The sequence below is a fragment of the Brachyhypopomus gauderio genome, chromosome 13 (genome assembly GCF_052324685.1).
Source record: "Brachyhypopomus gauderio isolate BG-103 chromosome 13, BGAUD_0.2, whole genome shotgun sequence".
In the NCBI taxonomy this organism is placed as follows: domain Eukaryota; kingdom Metazoa; phylum Chordata; class Actinopteri; order Gymnotiformes; family Hypopomidae; genus Brachyhypopomus; species Brachyhypopomus gauderio.
Window position 1 is genome coordinate 19,576,665 of NC_135223.1, and position 19,430 is coordinate 19,596,094.

The 19,430-nt window shown below is 40.5% G+C and overlaps 2 protein-coding genes across 4 annotated transcripts; one reads left to right on the forward strand and one right to left on the reverse strand.

Moving 5' to 3' along the window:
* Positions 1 to 1,044: 1,044 nt before the first annotated feature.
* On the reverse strand, positions 1,045 to 6,650 carry ndufaf6 (NADH:ubiquinone oxidoreductase complex assembly factor 6). Of its 3 annotated transcripts, XM_076971548.1 has the most exons (10): positions 6,401 to 6,650; positions 6,208 to 6,307; positions 5,298 to 5,420; positions 5,040 to 5,096; positions 4,406 to 4,508; positions 3,822 to 3,955; positions 3,422 to 3,523; positions 2,949 to 3,005; positions 2,209 to 2,363; positions 1,045 to 1,597 (listed from the first exon to the last, which is right to left on the reverse strand). In XM_076971548.1, the coding sequence occupies exons 1-9, from the start codon at positions 6,568 to 6,570 to the stop codon at positions 2,235 to 2,237; spliced, it is 975 nt and encodes a 324-aa protein (XP_076827663.1). In that variant the 5' UTR covers positions 6,571 to 6,650; the 3' UTR covers positions 1,045 to 1,597; positions 2,209 to 2,234. The 3 variants fall into 3 exon arrangements, with proteins under 3 accessions (XP_076827663.1, XP_076827662.1, XP_076827664.1); XM_076971547.1 differs by lacking the exon at positions 1,045 to 1,597 and having other exon boundaries at positions 1,630 to 2,363; positions 6,401 to 6,648; XM_076971549.1 differs by lacking the exon at positions 1,045 to 1,597 and having other exon boundaries at positions 1,630 to 2,363; positions 5,568 to 6,307; positions 6,401 to 6,449.
* Positions 6,651 to 6,833: 183 nt separating this feature from the next.
* Positions 6,834 to 18,943, forward strand: nagpa (N-acetylglucosamine-1-phosphodiester alpha-N-acetylglucosaminidase). The gene is made up of 11 exons (XM_076971546.1): positions 6,834 to 7,004; positions 7,663 to 8,097; positions 9,331 to 9,470; positions 9,618 to 9,726; positions 10,213 to 10,341; positions 13,165 to 13,367; positions 14,054 to 14,101; positions 14,438 to 14,566; positions 14,745 to 14,876; positions 15,745 to 15,826; positions 16,254 to 18,943. The coding sequence occupies exons 1-11, from the start codon at positions 6,919 to 6,921 to the stop codon at positions 16,480 to 16,482; spliced, it is 1,722 nt and encodes a 573-aa protein (XP_076827661.1). The 5' UTR covers positions 6,834 to 6,918; the 3' UTR covers positions 16,483 to 18,943.
* Positions 18,944 to 19,430: the final 487 nt, after the last annotated feature.

Here is a 19,430-nt window from a genome sequence, read left to right on the forward strand (position 1 = left end):
AGTTTGACTCCTTGTCGCCCCCATGTGTCGGACAGGTCAGGTTGAGAATTATTGACACAACATAAACAACTGGGCCATATGTAAAATAAACAATGAAACAAACTCGTAGTTTACAATCGAACCTGTTTGTTTATAAGACATACAATTATTTGTATGTATTTTTGTTTAACATTAATAAAGTCCTTGTGATGGGTTTTGGGGTCAGCACATTCAGGCCCTAACCTTTCAACTTCTTTATGGAATTTGCACCTTAGTTACAAATGGATCTTCCAGCATATCAGTGCACCCAAACACCTCATAAAATCAATGAGAAAAATTGACAGAAAATAAAATCAACATTTTCAGTCTCTGGACTGTAACCCTAAGAAATACCTTAAGAGTGTGCAATCACAATGACATTAATGTTTGTACATAAAAGATTATTCACAACATATAGATACGTTTTCATATAGCCTAAATATTACATTATGACGATTGAGTGGGGCATTGCTGTTTTAAAGCCTCTGCACAAGCAATCCTTTAGCCAATCAGAACCAACCTTTTCTGGAGCCTTTTCTCAAGGCTGCAGACTATGCTCACGTAGGTTTTCAGAGCGTCTTGCACTCCTATAGCAGTCTTTGGAGTCGGAACTAGGCAACGTTGACTGTGATAATTGTGATAATCTCTCCAGCTTAATGGCCCCTCCTCCTCCACACCTCCATGGGTTCTGGACAGGGCGATGGTGAGTTAGCATGCACTCCTGACCTGGGTGCCCGTGGAGACTCCTCCATGTAAAATGTGTGCCGTGCCATATTTTTGTCAATTGTGATTTTTACACCCCAATCGAAATTTGTCCTCCGCATTTAACCCATCTGTGCAGTGAGAACACACACACACACACACACACACACACACTAGTGATTACTAGGGGGCTGTGGATCACACGTACCCAGAGCGGTGGGCAGCCCGGCGCCCGGGGAGCAGTTGGGGTTAGATGCCTTGCTCAAGGGCACCTCAGTCATGGCCTGCCTGGGAATCGAACCCATGACCCTCCGGTCACAAGACCAGTTCCCTAACCGCCAGGCCATGACTGCCCCATGTAGAAGCCCATGGAGGGCGTAGCACTGTATAGGTCCTGTTATATACCCCACTACTGTTCTGCCATGTGCTGCCCATTTTTGGCCTCTATTCCTTTGCATACAACCTGCCCACAGGTTCATTCTGACCCACTGTGCACCATAGTCCTTGTTTGGTCTTATTCAAACTGCTTTTTGAGCTGAATAACTCAAAAATTCTGAGCTGACAACTTTGATAATAAGTATAGAACAGACCACATGGAAAACGTATACCAACATGTTCCTCCAGGTAACCAAATGGGATATGTTCTCTGTGATGAGATACAGGGGCATACAGGCTCACCTGATAGAGCATAAGTCTTGAGCGCATGTTTACTGTTTCATGTAAACAAATTGCAAAGTAAGATTGTGATAGAATTAGAGTGTTTCTGTATGTTCCAACAGAGAGTACTGCTATGTTCAATATAACCCAAGACAGAGTAAGGCTGGCTGCCATGGTTACTTCAGTGGATCACCATGGTAGCATTGAGGCTCTGAAGGAACTGTAAAAGAAAATATCACTAATTACTAATAATTGCTAATATTAGCAGAACAATTTTATTCACACAGCTTTTCATCAATAGTACAAAAACAGACTGGGTTCTTAAATTCTTTATGTCACTGCGACTAGTTTCTTGTATAGAGAGCATTGTGTGTCAATCTTGGCAGTGAATTCATCCTTTCACCAAAAAAGTGGACAGAACTGATATTTTTGTCCACATTATGCAGAGACAAAAACAAAAATATACAAATTTTTGCTTGTCAACAAAAAATCAATAATAATAAGAATTTATTCTTAAGAATTAAGAATTGTGGAATACAAATGACACATTATCCATCAGGTGCTCATATGCTTTCAATACTTCAGTTTACCGTATGTTTTACACTTAAAACAGTCAAAAATGTGATTTTTGTTGAAAATCCAAAAGTACACACATCAGTATCAAATAAATTCTCCTTTCTTTCTATGTACAATAACATGTAGTATGTTTTTCCATCTGAGATGTTTTTGTTGATTTTCTAGGAATTTTCTAATCATTCCCAGATAAGTTATTCAGAACCTAGTGATTTCATCTTGATGCAAAAAAACTGAAGAATAGGAGAAAACTAGTACCAGTATACCGCACAAGTGTGTGAAGATCAATACGCCTTCTTCCAAGACTGAATATATAATCGAATGGGCAGAAGTGGGTTCCTTCTCTGTAGGCTTTGATGGAACACATTAAAGTCCACCTTCCTTACTCTCTCCAGATAATCCTCAATAGCAACCTGCAATGCACAATCACAAAAGGTATCATTCCAAATTATTAGTTTTTGGTGATTTGAATTGTGGTGTTGTTTAGGTGTAATAGTTTAGTTTTGGTGATTAGGGCATTTAGAAGGCACAAATTGGAAATTGATGACTTATGAGTGACTTTCTGCTCCATAATGAACTCTAGGAGATCACCAGAAGCTGACCTGAATGTCCTGTCTCTTCCCATGTTACAAAGGAAAGTCAGAACCTTTCCAAGCACTTATTTAAAGCTGAGAACTAAAAATAAATACATAAAAGCCTTAGAACGAACGTGAAGAGCCTTTTAAAATTGACTGCTTACATAAATAGGTTTCTAGAGACAAGCGCAAACAATAAAAAGGAGAGAAAATAATGTTCTTGGCTGTTTGTGAAACTTGTTGTGAGGTATGCCGGGTGGCTGGAAACTGGCACGCTGCTTTGCGTGAGTGTTTTACTCTGCTGAACTCACACTTGTTTTGGAGGCTTGATTAAACAGTTGATAACAGCTAAAGTATGAGGAGAAACCTGGCTACATTGTTTCTGTACAAGAGAGAGAGAGAGAGAGAGATTATAACACTTACTGTGTTCAGGAAAGCTGGCATGGCAGCAGTTGGAACCTTTTTTCTGAATGATCTAGCCTGTATAAAAAAAGAAAATGGTTAAGAAATGTATGCAACATCACTAACTAATGTAGCAACAGTATTGAGTCTATCATTAAAGACAACATTATGCCAATTTTATTATTCATAACAAATGCATTATGCAAATGCACCCCCCCCAATCACTTAATTACCTGGAGTTAATCTGACGCGATTATATTTATGCAGTCCAATTAAGTATGCACAGCAGGCTCAAGAAATACTGAAAAATGTATATTGTCATATTGGAAAAATGTCATATTGGACTCCTCCATATTTTACTCCCAAATATTCAAAGGTTAAGAATACAATTCAAAGGTTGTGAAGAATACAAAATAAAACTGAACACAGAGAGAGCACTAGAGAGATTGTCAGAGTGTTGAGACGAAGCCTGACCCGACTGCACACGAGCTTACGTGCTGGAGATGAACATGGGCTTGGCTGGCAATGTCATACACAGCATCCCTGACATTCTGCTCCCTGCTCCCACGAATGAAGTCCTCTTGGGACACACCATGCTGGAAAGACATCGTGGAGTTATGACTGGAGTTACTGACCCTCAGGATGACTGGAGTTACTGACCCTCAGGATGAGACTTTTTAAAGTACACCTTTACACACATGGTACAGCCAGGTGAAAAGGACAATAAGAACCCTATTTGCAGCTGGCAGATACAAACACAAGCTTAAATACACTTGAGGCACCATCCAATAAAACCTTAAAGTTTTATAAAAGCAACAGACATTAGTGGTATTCATCTAACATATAGTCCCTAGAGCCAGAGAGTCAAATACTGCTCCAGACAGGCACTCGCACCTTCATGCAGACGTCCATGGGGAGGTAGACCTTGTGTTTCTGGCTGTGGTGCGGTGTGGCTCGTAGGCACGTCGCAATCCCCTGCGCTTTACCAATGTGGCTGGCTGCATGGTCTGCATTGAGATCCTTAACTCCTTTATGAATACACATTTAAAGCACATTTGATTAATTGAAAGCAGCACATTAAGTCTCCAATGACATTTTAAAAAGATGTGATCTGTCTTCAACTCAAATATATATTTAGATCGGTCTGTCTGCTAGTAACTATGACCTACCTTACAAAAAGTGTTTTAGTGTGCTTTATTGCAACAGATTAAACATTTATATTTATAAAGCAAATTCCTTTGTAATGCACAGAATGTCTAATATCAAATGATTATAAAAATATTGAAAAAGGACATTGAAATAATTAAATTAATACACCTTGCTCAATAAAATATGTTTAATTGCTGAAGTAATTAATTAATTCGTTTTGCTGTATGGGAAATGGAACTGTTCAGTGAAATTGCTACTAGCAAGCATATCTCTATATCTAACATTCAGTCTCTTTGGAACAGCTATGTCATTTCAAAATGGAGGCTCACCCAGTGTCTCCAATAGGAGATAGAGGAGAGAAGACTGAGTGTTCTCTGCATAGGTTTCCAAATCCTGAAGATTCCTGTAAGCTCGATCGTCCATGTCCTTCTCCTTCAAAACCAAGCAGACAACAGCTTCATGACATGCATTTTGATGGTTGTAATGCCCCCCTTAGCTTCTCTCACAACAGGCTATCATCCACATGAAAATGAAAAACTCAACGCGCTGTAAAACACTTCTAAATGACAGATGGGAATTTAATTAAAACTTATTTTTTGCAAAATATCTAAAATGTAATAGCTCCCTGCAGCTCCAGAGGCTTGCAGTAGTGTGATTCATATTTTACACAACAAAGCTCAATAATTCAAGAACATTCGGCAGCAAGTGTAATACAGTATAGGCCAGCATAAGGCGACCTACAATCTGACTTGGTGATTGGTGATGTAAACAATTTTAGAACAAATTCATTAAATCAATTCATTTAGGCGTGAGATTGCCAAAAACACAAAACACTATATATTTATCATAAGCAAAAGTCACTTTATGAAAAAACTTCTACCATGAATTACCATGGTAAGATCATTAAAGATTAAAGATGATGCAGTGCTTAGCTCACAGTTAGCACACAAAGGCAGAATTTACCCTTTCAGCTACTATCCTCTGCAGCCATCTTCTTGACAGTGTGTGCCTCCTTACTGCCTTTTAAATAAAATAAGCATTGTTATCTTTACATTAAAGTCTATACACTAAATGCATTAATTTCAAGTGTTCACGTATGGATTCAAAATATATAGAAAATCATATACGCTCACTAGTAAAGAAGATAAAGTTCAGTGTATGATGGTGTGTTTTTTGTTTTTTTCACAGTTTGAGCTCAGTTGCACTGATATCACCACAGACCTTCCACAGCTCCACAGAGACAGGCTGAACCGGAGGGTCGTCTCTGTAGATGTCCTCCACTGCAGCCTTCCAAAACTGCATGCGCATTAAACCAATGGTTTTCTGAGACACAGAGTCCTTCACCTAAAATAGATGGTGCACAATATGTAAAAGACTATTAACAGAGAACACGTAATTTGGGTTTTATTTTGTTTTTTCTGTGCCCACTACACCCTGGGGCACTGCTTCATAATTAAATGACATGAATTCTTTATTTGTGCTGAAAGTTACCTTGAGATGTGATGTACAAAAAAAGTGTCACATTTTTACAATATCACCCCCATTCCCCCAACTCCACCCTAAACATACACAGGGACAAAAGAGCCAAACATGTATAATAGCGTCATCTATCAGTGTTAAATTTGCTTACATTTTACAGTACAAAATAAAAGTGTTCTGTAAATGTAAGAGTTCTGACCGTTTTTTTTCACATCTTTTCAGAACTGACTGACTCATGGACATGAGTATAGACTGAATAAAAATAATCAACAATATGAACACTGTATATGTATATCAGCAATTCAGGCCATGTGCATTTGTTATTATATTTCAGCACAGACACAATGATGGATGATCCTGCTTTCTCTCTTCTATCCAAAAAAGTTTAACTCAACCTATCAGAAAGTGGTTTACATTTTTTTTGCATGCAAAACTTACAAACAATGTAAGAAATTGCCAGGAACACTGAGTTACCTGATCATATTTCTTCCCTTTCAGTTCACTGCAAATAACTCGAAATGATCAGAACTCTCCACAAATATGTGAACCCTTTCAAAGCACCATCTTCATTGTCACACTCTTTTACAGCTGCATGTCTGGAGCAGGTTGTGCATCAGCACGACTGCACCGATTATGTATTACGAACACCTGCCTGTGCCAGTTCCACATTGAAAGCCCTCAGTGCCAAGGAGGAACGACGAGCAGCCTCAGGAAGCAGCAGTGAACACATGAACCCTTCATAATCTCGTGATCTAACAGTAAAACACACGATGGCCTTTTCATCAAATGTTTGTATACATTTTCACTTTTCCCTACAACGGTGTGCACTAGCTGGGATATCTTACCTTACAAGTTCAATACAATATTTTTCGTCGTGTTTCAAGGATGAGTTTGTTGACGTTCCCAAGCATTTGATTTCTGTTGGCCTTTGTATACATTCAATATATGGGAAGGTCCTATTAAGAAATAAATTCCTAGTTAAAATTCTATATTTTATACTAATACTTTGTGCCATATTAATATGTAGACAGAGCCAAAGACATGAGCACCCTGCACTGCGACCTTGTGCAGCCTGACTCGCTCCCCTGAATCTATACACCACGTTTTGCGTTCCGCTTGTCTCAATAACGCAGTGAAGCCGACAACGCTAGTTTTGCTCATTCGTATCAATGTGTTACTGTATAAAATATATTTAACTACCACATAAGTTAAGAAAAAATAAATAAAAATGAATGTTTTATGTGACGTGGCGTGACAGGTCGGCGAATTGATGCCCGTCACGTGATAGTCTTTCCAGGAAGTTGGAGAATGTTGCCCTGCTGTATTTTTCATTTAGTTGAATAGCCAGATAAGTATTTGTCATATGGCAACACTGATCAAAAGTTTAGGACATATTTTGTTCTTCGTGATATGGGTTGCCATGTGTTTTACGGAAAGTATAAATATTCGGTAAGGTGCTTTTTAAACTATTTTTTATTAGCTAGCTAAGCTGGCTAGATTGCCTTCTAAAAGAGAAACGTTGACTTGTACAACACTAGATAAAAGCTTTTAGTGTTGCATATTGGAATTTGGGTGCGTGTTTAAGTATATTTAAATTTGGCCCTTGTGCAAGAATACTTCTTTGTTAACAATAAGAATCCATTATATATACGCTGTGAGACTAATAAAGGATGATGTAGTATATATCTTGTGCACTTTGCTTGCACAGCTGATGAAGGACTTCTCTCTGTCCTGTTTCTATGAACACTTTGTGTACTTTGCTACAATTTATATATAATCTCATTCCATGAGGTTCTAAAGTTCATTGCTTTTAAAGTTTTTTGTCATCGTTGCTGTTGAGTTCTCTATTTTTGTTCTTCTAGTGTAGACAAACACACAATGGCTATTAATGGATCTTGCTATAAAACACAAACCATTAACAATGGTAACTCAATAAATCAATCTTAGAAATGTAAAAAGCTCTCACTCGGAACTGAAAACTGGGCTATTAGTGATTGTGCAAGTCTGCAACCAAAATATTTTGATTAGTTAAGCAATAATAAAATAGTGAATAGCAATCACATTATGACTCAGTATTAATATTTGCATGATATCTCCCTCTGTACAGAGACTCTAAGAATGATAATATCTGTCAGACCATCGTTCATGGCAAACTAACACATGAAGCCTGTCCGGCCAGCAACCACTTCACATCACCAGTGGTGGAATCCAAGGTCTTTGTGTCAGACTTGAGCAAACTCTTGAGCAATTCAAAGCCTACTAAATGGGTGAGTGGCCACATCACAGTGGTTCATGACCCTCTGAGAACACTGTCTGTCCTGGAACCAGGGGGCTCTGGTGGATGTGCCAAATCTCACAGAGAGCTGGTGGAGAACACAGCTAGAACGAGGAAGTGTGTGGTGGCTCAGAACGGTGGCTTTTTCAACATGGACAAAGGACAGTGCTTAGGGAACATTGTGAGTGATGGCAGACTGGTGCAGAGCAGCCCAGGAGTGCAGAACGCCCAGTTTGGCATTCGGGAGGATGGCACACTGGTGTTTGGGTAAGTGTGCTGCACTGCTGTCTGAGCTAGTAGGATGAGTGATCAGAGAATGGGAATGAGAGCTTTGCATATCATTTAAAAGTAGCAGTTATATTTTATGGATAATAACTGAAATTCCAACCAGTAAAATTAGGTGACCACAAATAATTCATGAGAACTGTTATCATCTGAGTGCTCCAGCAAAATAAATTGGCAGATTGAGATAAAAAGTACACTTGAGATTAAAAAGTTCACTTTCTCTCTAAATAATTAGAACAGTTGTCAATGCACAACAGTAATAATGAGGAATTATTATAAACACGCAGGAAATTATTGTGATTTTCTTCAAACCTGATTGTAATGTTTGAGAAACACATTCTAGATTAATACAAAGGAAAAAAACTAGGGGGAGCTATTTGACCTGGCCTTAGAAAATTCCACTTATAGATTTAATAATGTAGTTGGATTTTGTAACATATTTTACATAATTACATACTGTTTAGGTCTTGAAATAAAGAAATAAATAAATGACCATTGAAAGGAAAGCAATCTAAATATTTTGTTTTTGAAGCCTATATGCGATACAAATGTTGCTAACAAATATTCCCACTACTGGAAGCCTAGTCCTGAAAAAGAGGTATGGAGGGCACTTTTTATTATGAAGAATAAATAAACTACAGCTCTGTTCAATAAGTTTTGGATCCACCTCTTCCTTAGCTGATCGAGCAGTGATTGGCTGCTGCAGCATCAGCTGATTGGTCAGGGTAAATGTAGGATACTCACATTAACATAGCAGATTCAGGATGAAAATAAAAATTGAGCCATGAAAGTCCTGGGAATTCAGAGGCCCCAAAACATCTGTTTCTCAAAATTGCAGTGCTACAAATACAGAACTATGGCGTAATTGTCCACTACTCACAAATAATAATTACAAGTTAGGAACTTTGTGTGCTTATATTGGCACAGTCTGTCATTCATTTTGAAGTTATGGGTTTATGTGGAATTTTCCACTATGAGTTAAAGGTTTTTTTCCTCCCATGTGTGTACCCACCAGGACAAAAGTTGTGACAGTTATCTTCCATAGTTACTGTGTTTAGAAAAAAAGACACATAATCTGTTTTGCCATTTGATTGATTTTATGGGGTTGTTTATATGCTTCTGTGATACCACAATAACACAAAACGTCTCTTACAGACACAGCTCTGCCTGCCCGCTTATGATCTCTGTCTCTCTTTCCCCCTCCTGTGGTGGTAGTTATCTATCTGAGGAAGATGTTCTGGATAAGGTAAACCCCTTTGTGCAGCTGGTCAGTGGGGTGGTGTGGCTTCTGAGGAAAGGTGAAGTTTACATCAAGGAGAGCATGCAGGCTGAAAACGAGACGACTCAGAACACAGGTAGGAAGCCCCACCTGGCCCGGCAAGAGCTCTATCCCTGCAGCAGTACTGACTAGTGCTCCCTGTCACATAAAGTCCAAACTAATTAGTGCAAGCACTTTCTTAACCAATCGTTCTGAAGAATGTCGATCCTGTGGTATGTTTCAGGATCATTCCAGAGGTTTGTTGATGTGACATCTGCCCGAACGTCAGTGGGCTATGATAAAGAAGGCAGGCTGATTCTGTTTCATGTCGATGGACAGACAGATTACAGGGGGTGAGAATGGACACTGAATTTTCAAAGCAGGGACCTCAAAAATCTAGCAGAATCCTAAACCTACCCAGAGTATGATTGCTTTAGGTCCATCATTTCTTTTGTAGGTTTAGTCTCAGACCTACGGTACCTTTTTAATTTTTTCTAAGCAAAAGCAAACTGTGTATTTTCAAAGATCAGCAAGTAGTAGTGACTCATGTCTGTTGCTTGGTAATTGTCCAGTTGAATTGCACAGAACAAATGTTACAAGCGTCCAATGTTTGGCATAAATATTCCCAATGGCAAGCACCTATCATAACTAAAGGTTATTTGAAGAACTCATTTACCTTAGACGACACTTCCAATTACTGTCATGAGTAAATGAGTTGTCGTACAAACTTATGTATCCATTGTTACCTGCTGTACAAATTAACCAATCAAAGGTGTGTGTGTGTGTGTGTGTGTGTGTGTGTGTGTGTGTGTGTGTGTGTGTGTGTTGCACACATGCAGTATGAGCTTGTGGGAGGTGGCGGAGTTTCTGAAGAAGCAAGGCGTCATCAATGCCATTAATCTGGATGGAGGCGGCTCCTCCACTTATGTCCTTAATGGTTCTCTGGCCAATTTCCCTTCAGATGACTGGTGTGTAAACCCTTGGTGTTATTTTTGACTATTAACAAATGTGTTTACCATAGTCGGTACAAAGCAGACTTCCTATAAAACAGACACTTATTAGAAACATTTTAAACCTAATTATTCATGTATTTATCCAATCAGTCAATGCAAAAAAAAAATCATGCAGACAGGTCACATCAAGCATCAGAATGGGGGAAAACTGACATTATCATTGTTGTCATACAAAGTGGTTTTGGAATTTAGATACTCCTGATCTCCCAGGATTTTATCCCAGTCTCAGAGTGATGCAAAAAACAAATTAATTAGCAGTTCAGCTGGAGGAAATGCTTTGTTTGTTAATGAGGGAGGTCAGAGGGGAATGTCCAGACTGCTTTTAGGTGACAGGAAGGCTACAATATATGAACCACGCTTCATAATGGTACTGAGCCTAAAGGTGCCTCAGAACATATAACACATTGAACCCTGAGGCAGCTGGGCTTCAAGACCAGAAAAATCTGAATCTATTTATTCACCAAAGGACTTCAGTACATATGAATAACAGCATAATGTACAACAAGCAAATGTGCAAATCCCAATGTGCAGACGATATGATTCATTAAATACTATGCGAAAAGTACAATACACATTCAGAGATCACACATTAAGGGAAGGTCTGTTCATGTCATTGCCATTGGTGGAAAAAACTATTCGTCTTCTGTCTACTTCTGGTTTTGATGGAGTGGTGCCATCTACCTGTTTTTTGCAAAACATGAAGTTCCCTGGGTGTGTGTGGGGGGGTCCAGGTTGCTTTTTTATGCATCTTGAGCTGCTGTTAACCAGTTAGCTTTTCTCCTGCTCACAGGGTACAGTAGCTAACACCAAGATCATTGGTTTGATTCCCCAGGTGTACACGTTGCCATACTGATAAATATTTAAGTTGCCCTGGGTAAGAGCATCTGCCAAATGTTGTGCACCTGATCCGCTGCAGTCTGGCCTTTGCGCAGGAACAGACTGAACCACACAGTTATGAATGAGGCTAGGATGCTTTTGATAATGGATCTGTAGACCTGAGACAGGGCTGCTTCAGAGTTGGTGAGTTTCCACAACTACGTGACAAAAGGATTTACTGATGAGGACTGTTGTGCTCATCTCTCATATGAGATATTTGGAGATTTGGGTAGAATTTAAATGACTTCACCTTCCTCACTGCGCCATTTGTAGAGACAGATGCAAGGGACAGTTCTTATGGAAATCAGCGGTTCAACTATTTTTCTGTGTTGAGACTCAAGCCGCTTTCAGGCACACAGGACTGCTTCACTCCTGTAGAAGGCCTCATCATTGCTTCTATTGAAGCTTCTGAGGCTGGAGTGTCCAGATGATTGAGGACATGGTGTTTTCAGGTTGATCGATCGGCTGAGAAGTTTGGACCACAGGCAAACTTTGCTCGAGGAGGAATTGTGTGACGGACCGCTGATGTTAAGGCTACTGGCCTATAGTCAGGCAGATTTTATTGACCTGCTTTGGAACATAGAGGTTTAAGATGCGTGTGGATGCTTCATGTAATGTAATGGAGTACGGTAGTTGGAAATTTAAGTGAAGACAGAGGCGAGCTGGCTCGCACTACTTTTCAGCTTGCGATATTCCATCTCCTCCCCCATTTGAATGACATGTAAATGCACTTCTTTCAAATGTGAGCAGGGAGAGGGAGCAGACCTTGAGTGGGGTGAAGGGTGGCTTTAGTCTTTTGTTATTCAAAGAGGACAGAAATGCTGTTGAGTTGATTAGCCAGTTTGGATGATGGGGTTACCTTTTTCCATATAGGCAGTAATGGGTTTTAAGTGGCTACCCCATTGTGTTGTGGTTTTCACAGTCTGGTTTCAGTATGTCCTAATACTTGGATTGTGCTGCGTTATTTGCTTGGCGTGCCAGTACCCTTCTGTTTTCCTCCTCTGTAAGCCTGCTCTTTGGTCCCTCTTCATTGTGAAGTAAGGTTTGTAGTTGTCAAATGTTCCTACCACAGTTTTGGTAGGAAGGCATGTGCACAATACTGAAAACAGAGCAGTATCGGTATAAAAGCACATCGGGTTTCTCTTCTGTCAGTCAACAGCAGTAATCTAAAGCTACAGTGAATACAGGCTCACTGACAGTTGCATGTCAGAAATCATTGCCTGTTCGATTAACGTTGGTTTCTGCTGCAGATGATAAGGTCAAAAATTGGCATAAACAGTATAAATACATGGACCAACATTCCTTGTGTCAATAGTTCTGGCTGGTGGTTGTGTTGTAATAGTGAAATGAATGTTTTTCTGGCACAAACTGGGTTCCCGAATTGTAATCAAGTGTCATTTGATTGCCACAGCTTATACAAGTATTGTTGCTGACCACAGACAACCTTTTAGTGCCACGATTTACCCCTCATAACGACTATTCTATCATAATAATGTGCCATGCCCCAAAGCACAAAACATAGTAAATTGGTTCAGATTCAATGACACTAAGTTCACTGTGTGCAGCAACAGCCTGCCCAGTCACCAGATCTAATTCCAGGAGAGCTTTGGTGTGTGGAATCATGAAAGATTCACATGTTCCACAGAAAAATCTGCAGCAAAACATGATGTAGTCACGTCAGAATGGACCAAAACCATGAAGGAATATTTGTGGAATCCACGCTACTGCATAGAATTAATGCCTGATCCTATGCTGTGTTCACTGTGGCTAGTGAGTTTGAGGCAACAATCTAAATACTTAATAAAAAGCCTTCAAATTCGAAAGCGTCATCAAACCAGTGTGTGTCCTTGATGTTTGCAGTTATGTGCAGTATGAATGGTCTGCTGCTTGCTGTGTGTGCAGTGCGGAGAAGATGTGGCGGTGTCCACGAGCTATCTCCACCGTCATGTGTGTTCACGAGCGCCAGTGCCAACCCGACGACTGCAGCCAGCACGGTGCCTGCGTGGACGGACGGTGTGTGTGCCAGCCCGGCTGGGCCGAGCCCACGTGTGCCAATCTGACGTGCCAGCCGCCGGCCTGTGGGGCCCACGGTATCTGCACCCCGGGTGAGTAATCACGTCTGTGTGCTCCACTTTCCCGAGTGCATGTGTGAACGTCCTGGACCTGTATCCTGTGTGGAGAACAGGGGTCTGTGTGTGCATAACATCGGGCAGTGAGTCAGCTGCATCTATTTTGTTCATTGTTATTTAGTTTAATGAAGGATAGAGCTGCCCCTCTGACCCTGTCACTTGAAGTAGTCTGAAGCAGAGACTCACTCACAAGTCATGTTAATGAAGACATCATTCAAGAGCTGTAATCTTCTCCCTGTCCAATTATTTATCAGGTGTTCAGTGCTTTAAATAGTGAATTGTTAACACTGTGATATACAGGAGGCATGTCCACCATGCAGCACATGAACTAGTCTAGTGTTAGAAGGTCAAATTTATATATTTTTTTTTTCCAAAATTAAAATGTTTGTAACTATTATTGTTTATGCAGATGCATCATGATTTTGGTAAAATTCTAGATATATGATACAGAATACAGTAGATTTTTCTGAGGAGTAATGTTGTTGTTTGGGGGACTAGGCTGCTAATACTGTGATAAACACAGTAATACTGCGGTAATTTTTAAAATCATCATTCTATAAAATAACATTAAAGTTTCTGCTTCTTGAATTTAATAAGGATGGTGTTTTAGCTAGAAATGTGCATGAAGTACTGTTCTCTCTGTTCCATCTCACTCTGGACAGATGGCTGTGTCTGTGATGCAGGGTGGATGGGTGCCAATTGCAGTCAAGGTAAACATAGCCAAAGTCTACTCTGTAGTTGCACAGAAACTGGATTATTTAAGATGATGATAAAGGATACGAAACACATAAAAAATGGCTTCAAGCTTAAAGGATTAAGGAAATATGACTTTCCTTTCCCTGAGATGTATGTTGCCTATTGAAAGTTGTGATAGGTAGTTTTACAGTTCAATTGAAAAAGTAACAGCAGTCTTAATACCCTGCATTGAAAAATGCTATAACCACAAACACTTCACCCAGGCTTGACGTGTAGGCTGTTGTCATGTATTTTTTACAAAAAACGAAGTCTTTCTGAAAAAACATATCTTGCTGTGTCCCCCATTCTAGAGTGTTCAGCAGGTTTCTATGGTGACGGTTGTAATCAGTCATGCACATGCGTAAATGGAGGGTCCTGTGACCCCATCCATGGGCGATGCACCTGTCCAGCTGGATTTCAAGGAGACTCCTGTGAACAAGGTGCATACAAGCAGCATTCGCCAGATCAGAAGTCATAGCTAGTCTTAACTTTAAAATGTCTCTTAACTATATTTAACTGTAGTGTACATGGTCCTATTTTAATATTCTGGTTAACCCAAAAGTAGTTCAAAAAAATGCCACATGTCGCAGCACGTGCTGACACGCTGTCTCTTCCCAGAATGTGCGCTGGGCTTCTATGGGCTGGGCTGTGGTCAGCCGTGCCAGTGTGGTGACCTCTGCCCATGCGATCCGGTCACTGGCAGCTGCAATACCACGTTTCATGGCCAGAGGAACAGCAGCCTGCATGCAGGTACACATCCGTATGTCATCTTAGACGTGAGCATTCAGTAGATCTCGGTTTGCTGTTTTGTTTATTCATTTTTGCTGTTTTCTTTTAGCTTATTTCGTTTTTTGTCCTTGACCATGCCTTGGTATATATTCAGTTCTATGTAAACTATCATGGTTTGGTCCCTTGTGCTGTCTGTGTTTAACTTCCAAGTGATGCCTTCCACACACACACACACACACACACACACACACACACACACACACACACACACACACACACACACACACACACACACACACCTTCATGTGTGCAGATGAGCAACATGTAGGGATGTTTGTGCAGTGCTGTGGGTGTGAGGTGGCGGTCTCACAGCACTGAATCGCACTGAGGCAGTGACCCAGCCTGCAGTGACCCAGCCTGCAGTGACTCCGCCCCTGCTCAAAGCGCACTGTGCGCTAGTCTGTCCCGGTCCTGTCTGCTGAGTGTCTAGTCTGCCTGGTCTCTCGTGGGTCCTAACTTGGGCCTGGCCGTCTGCCTCTGTCTGCCTGCTGCACTTGTCCTTCCATGTGTGAAGTTAAAATTAGCCTCCATCATGCACCATTGCCCTCCCCTTTTATTTTTTTTAAAGCTTCGTGTGAGCGTGTCTCAAACACGTGACTGTCCTTAATTGACCTCACTAACCCTTGCTAATGCATGTGTGCTGCACAGCTTTTCCAACCCCTTTCAGAATATGTGCACACTCTGCCCTGTCAGCAAAAAAAAAAAAAAAAACCTAAACCTGCCTTTGCTTCCATTGTACATCCAAACTGAGAGAGATGTGTGTGTGAGAGTGTCATGTCGGAGGTGTGACCCTGCTGAGGATTGGCGGTGTTTATCTTTTCCCTCTCAGCTGGTCACTGCCTGGCCACCCACATGTGGAGAGAGTGGAAAGATCAGGAGGAGATGAACGCACCAAGGCCTTATCTGTCTGAGTAAGTGTGGACACACATGCATGAACAACACCTCTGCCTTAGTCACCCGAACACAGACTGCAACAGGACTCCTAATACTGAATCCTCATGGACCTGCCCCTGTGCTAAAGGCCATTCTTCAGCCAAGTCTTCAGTCAGAATGCCATGTCATGTTTTTAGAAAGTTCACATAATAAATAGATTTTTTTCCATGGAAAAAGACATAAATTTCCCAGACAGTTGTTGACGAGGCTAGACTTTGCAACAGATCCCCACTGTGCCTTTAAATAACAATGGTGAAGCAAATGCGCATGTTTAGCCAAGCCTGCCTTTCAAATGCAAGTGAGCAATTGTTTAGAGCCGCTATGCTATTGTGTTGATTCTGGGATGTAGTGATAAGTTCATAGGTTAAAATGTCTCTCTCCCTGTCTCTGTTTGTGTTTGTGTAGGCATAACTGGATGGTGATCACCAGTGCCTTGGCTGCTCTCCTGCTGACCAGTCTCGTTGGAAACCTGATTCAAGTGTGCAGAAAATGCAAAGGGCGTGAGCAGCAGAAGTACTCTTACGTGCCACTGAGAGAGATGGACCACCCCACAGCGGCACACACAGCACAGAGGACCCGGACCAGCAATAACCTCTTTCAGGAAAATGACTCAGACTCTCAAGACTCCTTGTGAACTGAGCATTAAGTCTGTGTGTGTGTGTGTGTGTGTGTGTGTGTGTGTGTTGCTTGTCTGAATGGATTTGTATGTGTGTGCATCACCAACAAAGATGGGTGTGAGTTTGTGCGGATGGCTAATCTGTGTGGACCCTGCTTCAGTTGGCTGTCTGACTTCATCCTCAGTGGCTTTGCTCTTTATTCGTCATACAGGTACAGGGGGTTTGAACTAAACATTTCACTCCTGATTTCATTCACTGATAAATAATCCACAGTGACCAAACTAAAAGTCTCAGGCACAAGCCATGGGAGTGAATACATGGAGAAAACGCATAGGAGTGTGTACACAGAAGTGAGTACACATACATCACACGCATCATCAATTGTGTGCCATGATTTCTGAGTAAGCGTTTTGCCATAATTATTTATTTGATACCTCAGAGACGTCCATTTTGTCTGTCTGGCTTGAATATAACTGCAGACCGTATTGTTAGGTCACTTGTAGAGTTCTTCATGTTCCTAAAGCTGCATCTGTTGCCATGGGAGCAGACGAGGGTCGAACTGTAAGTGTTCTAAGAAGGTCTGCAATATTGACTTTTTTCCCCTTTTTCACTTTGAAAACATGGTCAGACCATTTGGCTTTTATAATGCTTACAAACTGCATGTTGTCTTAAGCAGTTTCCTTGGTTATACATTGTAAAGTCGTGCACTAATTTGCTTTTGCATGCTCTCCGGAGGCAAAACAAGGAAATTTAATGTACTTTGAACTTGACACTCATTTTGTTTGTCAGTGAATCTGTGAACCAGAGGGAGGATCATCCTCACACAAGACGTGTTACCTAATATGTTGGGGCATCAAACCTAAGTAATTAGTTCTCCAAGATAAAGCAATTTTCTGGTGTTACTAGCTTTTTTGTACAATGTTGGTACACGTACATACAGTCTGTGTGTTAGTCTCAGTATTGCAAATGAATTCATGTGTCAAAATAGCACAGCTACAAATGAACTACAGCAAAGTAAACTACTGTAGTCTTTATCTGTTTGATATGATGACACACGTTCCTGATGACGATCAACATGGGTGGCTCCATGTTTGTTGTTTCACCTTTTGCAAGTGTCCGTATTACACCCTGAACTGAACTCCACTCTGACGTATCTGCCCTGCCCAAGGCTTTACTACACAACAAAGCTGTTGAAGCTACCATAGTGTCTGCTTTGAATGATCAGTATTTAGACTCATAGCAAGAGGTCAACAGTATGCTGATTTATAAAACAGGTGGAAGGAGAGGCCATTGCTGATGGCAGTTTGTGTCCACTTTATTTATGTGGCTAGGTGTTTTTCAGTAAGACCAGAAACTGTTTACAGTTCTCTTGAACATGCAGTAGAGAGTACTGCTTAGAGTTGCTCAAGTTAACTTTGTGTTTAAATGTTCTAATGTTTAGTTTTTGCAGTTGATTAATTGGGTTCACAGTTCTTTTTCCCCCTCAATCCACTGATCAGAATGTCAAGCCAACTCCTTATCAGAAGAATGGTGCCATGTACATTCTGTGCCTTGGTAGATCTTAATGCTTTGGGAGTGACGTATCAGTTGTTTTTTTTTTTGTGTTGACCTGTTTCAGTATTAAAACAGGTCTAATGCTGGAAGGCTCCATTCTTTGGGTTATCTGTCTTCCTGCGAGTTAAGCTCCAGCTCTCATCACGCTTGGTTTTAAGCTCTTGGTTACCTGAAGAAGGTGTTATCACATCTTCGTGAGGCTGGGCCCAACACTGAGCAGAAGGGATGGGTGTGGGGAAAGGGAAGGCCAATACCCTCCACCATAGCTTCCTGTACAATCCTCACCAAGCCGTGCCAATATCCTTATATGATAAGGATATACCCGTTTCCTCATTTTTCATCTTCTGCTTAATGAGCAGCCGTAGATTTCACTCTCATAAGCTGAGATCCAGTTCCAGAACTACTTTTGGGTTAGCCAGAATATAAAAAATAAGTATATATGTAGTATACATGGTCAAGAGACATTTTTAAGCTATGACTTCTGATCTGGAGAATACTGCTTGTATACACCTAGCTCACAGGAGTCTACTGCACATCCAGATTACTGATGGTGATATACAGTTGAAATTCTATGTAAAATGTGAGATTTTATACATCTTGTTAAGTATTGCATAATTCATGCACTTCTGCATATAGGAATTTAATATAAATTAATGAATTGAATCTGTGATTTGTCAAGTATAACTGTGTGCAATGTATTTGCTGTTATACATTGTGCATTTCAACCCATTTGATTTTTCCATTATCATTTCAATTCACAAAGAAACTTTTGATAAACGTATTTGTATTAATAAATGACAAAAAATAAACATTTTGGAATCAGATAAATGAATAAATCAAGTACTGTATGTTCAACACAGCTCATTTGGTTATTGCTAATACATATACATTAAGCACAAGCCATGACTTCCAAGTCTTTTCAGAGTTCTGGCATTGTAGCTTGATGGCACTGAACATATTTTGGCCCTTAGACATATTGTATTTCCTATTATCTTCTGTGGTTTAAACCAGATATTTGCTTCTTTTCATTGATAAGTGACACGTTGGTGTCTCTTTGTGGAGCTGTACTGTCATGCCCATGCTATTAAGTGGCAGGACGCTCCACCTGTTAGTTTCTGATTGCCTGAGGCTGCCCCCTCCCAGCTCTTTATCTGATGCAATCCTCCACCAGGATGTCAGTTTCTAGGCTCTTTTACATAATCGTGGACACACTCCAGCTTTGTTTTACAGTATTTTTTTTTTTCATTCAGGGATGGTATAATAATCTGACCTAGTTAGTGAACTGTTTGTATTGTAGATTATCGTGCATTGCAAATGATATTATCTACCGCAGCTGGCTTATCTAATTATTTTATCCAATGCTAGCTGTTCTTTGTTCATGTCTATCCAGACAATGAGAAAGTAATCTTGG

Bases quoted from the DNA above. Each gene is read 5' to 3' on its own strand.
- ndufaf6 (XM_076971548.1), bottom strand. From the start codon at position 6,570: ATGGCACAAAGTATTAGTATAAAATATAGAATTTTAACTAGGAATTTA. The intron at 3,006-3,421 runs GTAAGCTCGTGT...TTTTTTATACAG, and splicing joins CCCATGTTCATCTCCAGCAC to GCTAGATCATTCAGAAAAAA. The intron at 2,364-2,948 runs GTAAGTGTTATA...TGTGCATTGCAG, and splicing joins TGCCAGCTTTCCTGAACACA to GTTGCTATTGAGGATTATCT.
- nagpa (XM_076971546.1), top strand. From the start codon at position 6,919: ATGGCAACACTGATCAAAAGTTTAGGACATATTTTGTTCTTCGTGATA. The intron at 7,005-7,662 runs GTAAGGTGCTTT...CCCTCTGTACAG, and splicing joins ACGGAAAGTATAAATATTCG to AGACTCTAAGAATGATAATA. The intron at 9,727-10,212 runs GTGAGAATGGAC...GCACACATGCAG, and splicing joins GGACAGACAGATTACAGGGG to TATGAGCTTGTGGGAGGTGG.